Here is an 11250-nt window from a genome sequence, read left to right as displayed (position 1 = left end):
CCTTTCATATTTTTGCATTTAGAGGGATGGGATTCTGCTGATTGAGTAGGTGGGAGTAAAATCAACCTCCTATGAATCCCATTGCTGCTACACAATGAGTGAGGCTGGCACAAATGCCTACAAGAATGAACAAAGTTCAATGTTTGAATTTATAGTAAAAAAAAAAAAAATCGCAATATAACTTTTCTAAAAATACCCTTTTTAGAATACAGAAAACTTGCATAAAGAGAGCAAAATGGCCCATAATCCCGGTGCTCTAATAACCATCATTGATACTTTAAAAAATATACGTGGCAAAAATACAAACATTTTATTCAGAAATGTGTAAAATACAGCATAGAACATTACTGGAACGGTTGGCAAAACTTGAACACGGATACACACACACACACACACACACACACAGCAGCAGCAGCAAATAGCAAATGTGGCAAAAATGTTAACATTTGGCAAATCTGTGTAAAGATTTGCAATTCTGTATTTGAAATTATTTAAAAATAAAAGTGTCTAGAGAAACAGGCATAATAAACCTTTCGTTACCATATTTGTGGTTTCTATGCAGTCTTTTATGACGCAAGTTTTTTTAAAAAAATTTTTAAGCCACGCAAATGTGCCATATGCCTCTACTTCGTAACTCCATAACGGCCAGAAACCACTGCCAAGTTTCTTCTGTCCTATCAGGGAAAATATGCATAGCAATATGTTTCTATGTAAACATTTGTGAAGGACATGATTTTGGGAATCATTTGTAGTACTTGGTTAATCAGGGAAACGACCAAGAACTTCAAAAGCACAAATCCTTTCAAAGGCCACAGTCTCAGGCCAAGGCTGGGCTGAGAACCCGTCCTTCGTGCTGCATGCCGGGATTTGAAGTCTTTCCACTCCAAACTGCTAGGCGCTCTGGGATCGCCCGGCCGCTCCCTCATCTCGCGATGCTATCCTCTTTACGGCTAGGCCGTACGACCCCCGCTGCAACGTGTTTTTTAAATCCACCAATGGACGCACATCATAGACTCGAACCAGCCAATCAGAATGCGGGGCCACCGGGAAATTTAAATCGCGCCGGCCGGCTGCTCGAGCCACACTGTCGTCTGGCTGATCCGTGGTGTTCGTTGCCGAGTAGCGGACCCGCAGCCTGTGCTCCCCTGCGCCGTCTCCTGTGGAAGCCTGAGCCGGCTGTGTAGGTACGAACTCAGGTCCCAGCCCGGCCCGAGCGGTAACGGCTGACCTGCAGGCCGCGTTCTGCTTACGGGTGGCGGGAGGCGAGGCTCCGGGTACACGCCCGGCCTGGCTTTGGCCTCCTTGGTTGACTAAGCCTCTGGGGCGTCGTTTGTTGACGAAAGGGCTGTTCCGCGAAGTGAGTAAGTGCTTGGGCTTTAGGCCGCCGAAACTCGGCGAGTTTCATCAAGATCCTTTGCGCATCGGGGCTCGGAAAACAAGAGTGAGGCCGGAGGGTCAAAGTCCCGGGAGGGGGCGGCCGATTAGCTCAGTTGGTTAGCGATCGTGCTGGTATTCCCAAAGTCCCGGAGTGCGCCCAGTACCTCTGGCCCCTCCTGTGGCGGTTACCGGCTGTATCTTCCCCGGGGTGGGGGGCAGGGGAAGGGAATAGAGATGGAGGTGGCAGTTGGAGAAACTATCTCAACACGTAGGCCTTGGGTTGGCTGTGTCAATTTCGTAAACGAACATAAGGGAATAAAGATAAATTGTAAGGCGCTCTTTTACTTTTGTTACCTTTTGGAGATTGCTCATAAGTATCTTAGTCTGAATAATGTCAGCCTAATTAAGTGCATTTACTCGAAATTCCTGGAAATGAAAATGTAATCGAGATTCAGAATTGTGTCGCAAATTTTCAGTGTTGACAAGAAATGTTACGGGAGACTCCATAATGTAATAATAATGAACCAAATTTTTCTTTTATTTTTCAAGTGTGGAGAATGTGCCTATTTTGGCCATTTAAAGACAATAGAGAGAGCCTCCAGAGAATCTGAATGTATTTGCGCCTAGGACATAGATATTGACCGTAAGCTCAGTTCGCCTACTTTGTCTTCAATTAACTATTTACAGACTCTATATAGTGGAGTCTAGAGCCACACTGTCCAGTATATTAGGAAAGGCTTGTGGCTAATCCGAATTTTGAATGCTGTAAGGTTAAAGTACACAAAAGATTTTGGAGAATTAGTATGAAAAAAGTGTGAAATACCTATTAATGCTTTTCTTACTGACAAAGCAAAATGATAAAAGGGACATTTTTTTTCTCTCCCCATCTTATAGCTTTCTCCCTTTGTCTCATAACGATGTCCACCAACGAGAATGCTAATTCACCAGCTGCCCGGCTTAACAGATTCAAGAACAAGGGAAAAGACAGTACAGTGAGTACTTTCTGTTACTTTTGTATAGTATTTTTTGAATGGAAAATTATTTGGGAAGGGGTCAAAACTCTGAGGGAATTTGGAAAAAATGCCCTCACTTTCTAACAAAAACTGAAATGTTAGGTGAAGTGGTATGTTATCTTTTCCCAAGGAAATGAGGCGGCGCCGAATAGAAGTTAATGTAGAGCTGAGGAAAGCTAAGAAAGATGACCAGATGCTGAAAAGGAGAAATGTGAGCTCGTTTCCTGATGATGCTACTTCTCCACTGCAGGAAAATCGCAACAACCAGGTAAATATGTTTTAGCTTATAATTGTTTGAAAATATTCCTACCTTTATGGTTCTACCTATAAAATCTGTGAAGGTTTCCTTTTTGCTCTGAATCAGTAATTCTGATGGGTTTTCTTTCCTACCCATCTTCATAATCTGTTGAAGCTGATTCCAAGGTCTTCTGTAGTTTTGATCTTCAAGTTTCCCTGCGTTTACAGCTGCCAGCTCGGTACCTTGACCTGGCCATTCCAATACCACTGAAAGTGTGTCGGGAACCAATTGCTTTCTGGATTATTTCTACCTTTTGTTATTCTCTATTGTTTGTACTTGTCACCAGTTTTGTTCATGTCTTTTTCTTCTTGAAATACTGTTAGTATTCTTCTAATTTATTTTCCTTTTCATTCTATGCCACATACTATCTACCTAAAAATTTTCCTAAAATACTGCTTTAGACATATTCTTTCTTAGCTTAACAACTTTGATGGTTTTAAATCGCTATTTTCGAAGGCTGTTTTTGTAAATTTGATCCAGCTTAGATTTTCAAAGTTATCTCGTCTTTCAAAGATAATTGGGCACTTAATTGTTTTACATTATGCTTTCTTTTAGTGCTCCCCATTCTATCATTCAAAATTGAATACTACTTATGTGCTATTTCTAGAGTATTCTACTTAAATCCCATCTTCTCAAGTTAACTATAGCATTGTTTCTCAAACCTTTCTACTGTGATCACAACATAAAACATCTTTGCTGCGCTATACTTGGGAATGTGTCGATTACAAGGTTAGATAAGAAAATCCCCAGCACATTATTTATAACTCCATCCCTTGTTCCCTAAAAGCGTATCTGAATACAAGTGATTGAGATTAATGTCGGAATAACCTTCAGACTGCTGTAATTTTTTAAATTGTTCACAGTCACCTTTTTTAGTGACAAAATGCTGGGATACTCTGTAACTTGAGACTCCAGTAAGTCATGACACCAAGTTTGAGAACTGTTCAACATATAAAATAATATTTAATTAACAGGCAAAGTTAAATATAGGGCTAATACACATTTAGTAATTCATTATAAACCTTAAAATGTCTTCACAATGGCAAATAGGAATTTTATTGTTTGTATTTAATCTTACAAAGGATAATTCCATTGTTTTTGTAGGGCACTGTAAATTGGTCTGTTGAGGATATTGTCAAAGGCATAAATAGCAACAATTTGGAAAGCCAGCTCCAAGCTACTCAAGCTGCTAGGTAAGTCTTGTCTGTTATACATGGGTAACCTAAGAACTGAGCCTTTTTAGATTTTTTGGTTGGAAAGAGATAGATGGTGTGGGTAATGGTTAAGCCAGCCATAGTCCTGTGTTCGTTAGAATCTTCCTTTGGTGAAACTAAAATTTTCTGTCATGCCTAAAATCCCACCCACACTCCATGATTATCACTATTAAACTTTTGGTATACTTTAAAGAAAAGATCAAAATTTTTATGAAAGTGGCATTTCAAGTCATTGTCAGGGAAAGGAGAAATTATTCAGTAAATGGGATTGGCACATCCATTTAGAATGGTACATCCATTTAGAAACTAAGTATACTTAGACTTTTATCTCTCACCATACACATCCATAACAGAAAGGATTAATAATTTCTGTAGCCATGTGTTAATCTCCTTCAACTTTTGTTTCTCTTTTTGCTCGCTCTTAGGAAACTGCTTTCTAGGGAAAAACAGCCACCAATAGACAACATCATCCGGGCTGGTTTGATCCCCAAATTTGTGTCCTTCTTGGCTAGAACTGATTGTAGTCCCATTCAGTTTGAATCTGCTTGGGCGCTCACTAACATTGCTTCTGGAACATCAGAACAGACCAAGGCTGTAGTAGATGGAGGTGCTATCCCAGCATTCATTTCCCTATTGGCATCGCCCCATGCTCACATCAGTGAACAAGCCGTATGGGCTCTAGGAAACATTGCAGGTACTTGCATTTTAAATTCTTTTGACAGAATGTCTCTAATTTTGCTGAGGTTAGGAGATGTGCCTTGTCATAAATAAGAGTATCCTTTGTGTCAAGTTTTGAAATTGCTTCCAGTGCTTATTGGGGCAAAAGTGGCCTCTAAGTTAGGGACTTCCAATATTTTGTCTTTGCATTATTATAACATAGGTGCTCTCGGTCACTGAACATTGATGGTACTAGGAAAATAGATAGGATTAACTTTGTCCCTTTTTCAGGTGATGGTTCGGTTTTCCGAGACTTGGTTATCAAGTATGGTGCTGTTGACCCACTGTTGGCTCTTCTTGCGGTTCCTGATATGTCATCTTTAGCAGTAAGTTACTAACATAGTCAAGTTACTCACTTGTTGATTCTAATTTTTCCCACCCCCTCAGTAAATAGGACCTCTCATTGCATTTTTCTTTTTCCCCAGTGTGGTTACTTACGTAATCTTACTTGGACACTTTCAAACCTGTGTCGCAACAAGAACCCTGCGCCCCCGTTAGATGCTGTTGAACAAATTCTTCCTACTTTGGTTCGTCTCCTGCATTATGATGATCCAGAAGTGTTAGCAGATAGCTGCTGGGCCATTTCCTACCTTACTGATGGTCCAAATGAACGAATTGAAATGGTCGTGAAAACAGGAGTCGTGCCCCAACTTGTGAAGCTCCTAGGAGCTACTGAATTGCCAATTGTGGTAAGTTAACTTTCGGACAAGACTGTACGTGACACGGAGCATGATCAATTGATACTAATGTCGACCTACTGCCTGTTTTAGGCCACGATGAGCCCCTTTTAGGGTACAGAGTTTTTGAGCATGTTGGAAAACAATGAAAGATAACAGCCAACATCAACCACTGTTTTCCTTTCAGACTCCTGCGCTAAGAGCCATTGGAAATATTGTCACTGGGACCGATGAACAGACTCAGGTTGTCATAGATGCGGGAGCACTTACTGTCTTTCCCAGCCTGCTAACAAACTCCAAAACTAATATCCAGAAGGAAGCCACGTGGACAATGTCAAACATCACAGCTGGCCGCCAGGACCAGATACAGCAAGTTGTGAACCATGGATTAGTCCCATTCCTCATTGGCATTCTCTCTAAGGTGATGAATGAAGTCTGAGACCTTAATCCAAGGATTATTAGTAGTTATGGATGGGCATTTGGTAGAGCTGTGCGTAACAAGATTCTTGATGTACCAATGAGGGGTTGCACTTGCAGTCCTGTGCTAAAGAATAGCCAGTAACCTTTCACTTAACCGTTTGATGGAACCAGTTAATAGTTTTAGTCATTGTTTATCTAAAATGGCACTTTAGGAATGTTATTTTTACAACCATTCTGAAATAAACCTGTTTCCTTATGTTTATTAGGCAGACTTTAAGACACAAAAGGAAGCTGTATGGGCTGTGACTAACTATACAAGTGGTGGAACAGTTGAACAAATTGTGTACCTTGTTCATTGTGGCATAATAGAACCATTGATGAACCTCTTAACTGCGAAAGATACCAAAATTATTCTGGTTATTCTGGATGCCATTTCAAATATCTTTCAGGTAAGTCTTAACAAGGTGGCATGTCTTTGAATTTGGGCTTGATGATAATTAGCTTACTATTTAGACCAGATGGGGCAACTTAGTTTACTTAGTAGGCCACAGAATTAGAAAGCCTGTTTATGTGGGCCACACTCTTGATAGGTGCGACAGGCGATTAAAAGAGGCAAAAAGGAGATGACAAGTGCCTGATGTGACCTGAATTGAAGTCAAATTCATATGTGGACACTTCATTCCTATCAAAAAATTTTAATTCCTCAATTTCATACTGAATTTTGGTGAAACTAAATTTGAATGACTTACCTGATTATATTTCATTCCTAATTGATCCAAGCATGCTAGCATATGGCACTTTGTCACAGTGATTAATGGTAGGTAGGTCCTAGTCACCAGCTTTAAACTTCTGGTTACGTCACTTTTTATGTACAAAAGTTGAGTTTAGTATAATGATCCTTGGTATATCCATCACCCAAGATAAATATGTCTTGACCTAAACGTTTGACCTATTTTCCTATTCCCCCTTACTCCCCATTACTTAAGCTTCCTAAAGTATTTTGAAACAAGTAAGTTGTTTCACCTGTAAATATTTATGTATCCTGAAAGTTGAGAACTTAAAAAATTTAACCACAATATTCTTATACCTAATACATTTTTGATACCCATAAATAATTTAGTCAGGAAAAATTGTTTTTATGCACCACAGGCCATCTTTGCCTTTAGACAATGGTTCCCATCTGACTACACTTTGGGATTATCTGGGGTGCTTTTACAAAACAGAAACTTCCTGTTCCTGTCGCAGACCAATTGAACCTAGGTATGGTGGCCTTTTTAAAGTTACCCAGGTGATTTTGATGCACAAAAAAGGTTGAGAACTATTTGAAGATCTCTGTGGCCAAAAGCTACAGTACTAGTTGCTAAGAGCAAGTGCAGATCTGATCACCTTGAATTTTTAAAAAACGTAAAATGAAGATACGGATTTTATCTCATAGGGTTGTTGAAGGAATTGTCAAGTGTTTATTTCGGTCTGATATATATTAGTACTTAAACATTGACATTGTTTTCTTCATTAAAATCAAACATCCAGAGTATATAGGCCAGTAAACTTGGAATTTTTTTTTAGGCTGCGGAGAAACTAGGCGAAACTGAGAAACTTAGTATAATGATTGAAGAATGTGGAGGTTTGGACAAAATTGAAGCTCTGCAAAACCATGAAAATGAGTCTGTGTACAAAGCTTCATTAAACTTGATTGAGAAGTATTTCTCTGTAGAGGTAAGTAACATGGTGATGTTAATAAGAACTTGGAAAATATGCATTTAAGGTCAAGACCAGAAGGTTCTTTATACTTTTTAGTGAGTCCTGTACCCCTTGATAAATATACTAAAATACCAGTGTAAATAGGACATGATGTACATATTTGCTCCTCTAATGTTTGGCTTGATGATAAAACAATCTTTTTAACTTGAGATTTTTTTTTTTTAAATCGCCAATTTACTTTTAAATGAGTAGCCTTGGGAATCGTGCAGTATCTTGAGAGTAAGTGTGTAGGAGTTGGTAGAGAAGTGTGCCAACCCCATTACCAGACTCTGGGCCTAATTAGCAGTTTTTTCCTTTCCTATTAAAGTGACAGGTGGAGAAGAAAAATACTGTTATTGTAGTAGCATTCTTGAACCCATTCAGAACCTTCCCCTTCCAGACACTCATGAATTGGCATGTTTTAGCAGCCATCTCTTCCTCCCTCCACTATTTCAAATATTGAAATACGGTACAGGATTAAGTGTGAAATATTCAGATGAAGACCTTAAGAGTAAATAAACTAAGCAGGCTACTGCTTAGAAATGTGCCATATTTATGGGATTAATATTTTTTGTTTTAAAAAATATTTCCAGGAAGAGGAAGACCAAAATGTTGTGCCAGAAACTACCTCTGACGGCTACACATTCCAAGTTCAGGATGGCGCTCCTGGGACCTTTAACTTTTAAATTGTACAGCGGAGGCATAAAACTGTTGTGTGCTATGGTATAAGTTTGTCTTACTGTTTCCCTACTAAGAATTCTTTTTAAATGTGGTTTGTTATTGTAGCACTTTTTACAACAAAACTATACTTGAACAGTTCCAAACTGTACATACTGTACGAAGCTTCTCTCGATGGGTTTCTTATTTCTATGGAATTTCATATCTTGCAGTGTCCTGTAAATAAAGATTCAATTCCACCCTTTCGTTACTTCACCATGCCTATGTTTTTTGCTTTCCAATTTGGACCTCTTAGGTTGCAAATGAAGGATAATGGAATCACGCCGATGTGACTAATTGGAGGTGTAGTTCTGGTTATAGTGCGGTTTGTGATGTCATCAAGGATACGGGGTAATAACTTTTCCTGCCTGCTTCTGTGTTCCAGCTTTGCTCTAGGCTGCTTTGCCTCTTGGTGATAATGGCTGTTGGTACTGCCAGACTTCACATCCATTTCACACAGCCAGAAAAAAAAATTTTCAGAACTTTTCATAGAAAAAGGAATAAAATTTCCTAGAAGCCCTCAGCCAGTCTCCTTAAGCTCAATGGCCAGGGAGATGGAATAAAAATCTTAGTTAATCGTGAGTCTTTGGGAGCTACAAGTGAAATTCATCCCTCCCAAACTTCAAGGCTGAAAGTGTTTTCAAGGTGTACTTTGGCATCATCACCTGCAAAGTTTACCCCAAAGTTAGGTTTATTTGGTAAGGGGTGGGGTCCAAATATCTCTTGTAATTGAATTCCCAGGTGCTCCTTCTATGTAGTCTGGGTTGAAAGTCACTATTCTTAAGGAGTAGTTAGTTGTACTGTTCGAATAGGAAATGGATTGGGGTGGCTGTTAAATACAGTACCCTGTAAGTCTTCGGAAAACAATGAAATGCATCTTAAAAGTACACTATTGTCTGCTTACGCTTTTTTGATTAGTGGAAAACAGTGATGAGCGAGGTCTCCCCTGCTGAAATCCGACAGCTTTGCCAGCTTTTTTTCTCATACAAGATAAACAGCTATGATGGCGGAGGCTAGGATTTGGGTTGAAGGCTGAATTTAAACTTGATTTGTGACCTTGAAGGCCTTCAAGTCAGCAATATAATGCAACAAATTTCCAGTTCTCTCATTGGGTATAAATGTAAGGATGTTCCTTCAGTTCATTAATCCACACTAAATACATTTTAACCTTTGTAGGTAATGGGCTTTTAAAATTCCTCCATGAAATAGAATGTTTAGTGCTTATCTTGTTCAGGTGCAGAAATAGTGCTTTAGCTAATGCTTATTTAACCTGCCACAGCCAGGTTCCTAATCTGGACCTCTAAACCATGTTACATGTAGTCCCCCTAAGCTTAGGGCATCTTGTTAGGAGCCCTGGTCTTTTTCTCACTTCTCTGTACAAAGGCTTCCATGAAAGGGAGGGGGAAGAGAAGTAACAAAACCGGTTCTGTAGACTGCCCTCCTTTTCCCAGCTACTTGCTCCACTCCTCTTTTTTCCTACTCTTTCCCCAAGGTAAGTCTCTTGTTGGATGCTGGATCCAAGTCTTTAAAGATCATGTGGAAGTAAATCTGGACACTAGGCTTTTGCTTTAAAGATAGGTGGAGCTTAACGGCTCTAGAGGGACTAATGTAATACTCGCTTTGATAAACTAACGTCTAGATTTGTTAAGAGGAAAAGCATGACTCATTGTGAAGTAATGGACGGGAGACAGCTGATTTGAAAATTACATTTTCATATTTTAGATAAAAACTTTGTTACTTCCCTTGGGGTTAAAATTCATAGAGGCATTTGTATGTTTTTCTGTCATTGAGAATGAGTTTTCATAGTATCTAGCCACCAACTTTTCTTTCACAGTGTTAATGTCTAAATTGCTTTTATTAATGCACTACATTTTTAAGCCCTAGCAGTTTTAAATCTCATTTAAAACTTGAATAAATTGTACATCTTTGCCTGTAACTTTAATTTTTGTATTATAGGTAAGGGGTTATAGGTAAGGGTCGGAAGGTAACATTTTCATGAGGCAGATATCAAAGTAAAAACTGCCAGCACTATTTTGCTTGTTGCAAAAATCTTTAAAGAGTAGCATTATTAAAAGACTGAACATGAGTGGTAAACATATCACAAAGTGTTGATTTTTTAAATTTTTATTTTTTTCAATCACAGTTGCAATTCGATATATTAATTTCAGGTATATAGGTGTATATAATTTCAGGTGATATATTAATTTCAGGATACGAAGTGATCCCCCCATTAGTACCTGGCACTATACATAGTTATTACAATATATTGACTATTTTCCTATTCTGTACATTTAAGCGTTGACTTTTTAAATCAATACTTTGTTATATTGTATCAGCTTTAAAGCCCATCAAGCTACTGACTCTTTGGAAAAAAGGAAATAAACATTCCATTTCCTAGGGTGGTTTTATGCCCCCACACCTCCACAACTTCAATCTTTCTGTAGCTTCAGCATCATCACTGAAAAGATAAACTTTGGAAAATTTGTTGTTATAGTAAATCTTCATTGTAAAATAAGGTTTTTGATTCAGCATTTGGCTTCTAAAATTGCTCAAAATAATTTTTTTTTTTTTTTTAACTTCCAGAACCAAAATTGTGTTCACCAGTGTGGTATACTCCTTTCTATCCTATCAATAGTGGTAAAAGCAAAACCTTGTTTTGTTTGTGTGGGCAGTTAGAAAGCTTGTGAGATACAGGACCCCAAGTTCAGAAGGCCATTAAGAGGAATGTAGCTGGCTGCTTCTTGCCTCCCTCCACCCTGCTGAAGCCTGCCAAAACCCAGCTGGCTGATGTTGGAAGCCCCTGAAATATGTCACTAATGGTGCTTTCTTTTGACATTGGGCTGTTGACCTAATTTGTGATTAACAAAACCTGGCCAAATCATGCAGCGTCCCCCTTCTCCAAGGGAAAGTGTTAGTGAAAAGTGTTTCAGCAACATCACTGATAAGTGTCATAACCCCAGCTAATAAAGATGATAAAAAACACTCAAGCTATCAAGTAGGGTTTTTTGAGGCCAAACGAACAATTTAATTTTGAGCATTGTATGTTAAATAGCATGTTGTTGGCATAGTTTGAAAGC

The 11250-nt window shown here is 38.8% G+C and overlaps 1 protein-coding gene across 2 annotated transcripts; it reads left to right on the top strand.

Moving 5' to 3' along the window:
- Positions 1 to 1026: 1026 nt before the first annotated feature.
- On the top strand, positions 1027 to 8394 carry KPNA2 (karyopherin subunit alpha 2). 2 transcript variants are annotated; one of them, XM_033091792.1, is made up of 12 exons: positions 1044 to 1184; positions 1927 to 2020; positions 2272 to 2369; positions 2521 to 2658; positions 3793 to 3881; positions 4328 to 4596; positions 4851 to 4945; positions 5045 to 5308; positions 5484 to 5717; positions 5983 to 6165; positions 7283 to 7432; positions 8050 to 8394. In XM_033091792.1, the coding sequence occupies exons 3-12, from the start codon at positions 2295 to 2297 to the stop codon at positions 8140 to 8142; spliced, it is 1590 nt and encodes a 529-aa protein (XP_032947683.1). In that variant the 5' UTR covers positions 1044 to 1184; positions 1927 to 2020; positions 2272 to 2294; the 3' UTR covers positions 8143 to 8394. The 2 variants fall into 2 exon arrangements, with proteins under 2 accessions (XP_032947682.1, XP_032947683.1); XM_033091791.1 differs by lacking the exon at positions 1927 to 2020 and having other exon boundaries at positions 1027 to 1184.
- Positions 8395 to 11250: the final 2856 nt, after the last annotated feature.

This window comes from Rhinolophus ferrumequinum, chromosome 21 (genome assembly GCF_004115265.2).
Source record: "Rhinolophus ferrumequinum isolate MPI-CBG mRhiFer1 chromosome 21, mRhiFer1_v1.p, whole genome shotgun sequence".
NCBI classification, from domain to species: domain Eukaryota; kingdom Metazoa; phylum Chordata; class Mammalia; order Chiroptera; family Rhinolophidae; genus Rhinolophus; species Rhinolophus ferrumequinum.
This window is presented reverse-complemented; position numbering and strand designations above follow the sequence as displayed.

Coding starts and splice junctions, on each gene's coding strand:
- KPNA2 (XM_033091791.1), top strand. CDS start 2,295: ATGTCCACCAACGAGAATGCTAATTCACCAGCTGCCCGGCTTAACAGA. Junction 5,718..5,982: donor TCATTGGCATTCTCTCTAAG/GTGATGAATGAA, acceptor TATGTTTATTAG/GCAGACTTTAAGACACAAAA. Junction 7,433..8,049: donor AGAAGTATTTCTCTGTAGAG/GTAAGTAACATG, acceptor AAATATTTCCAG/GAAGAGGAAGACCAAAATGT.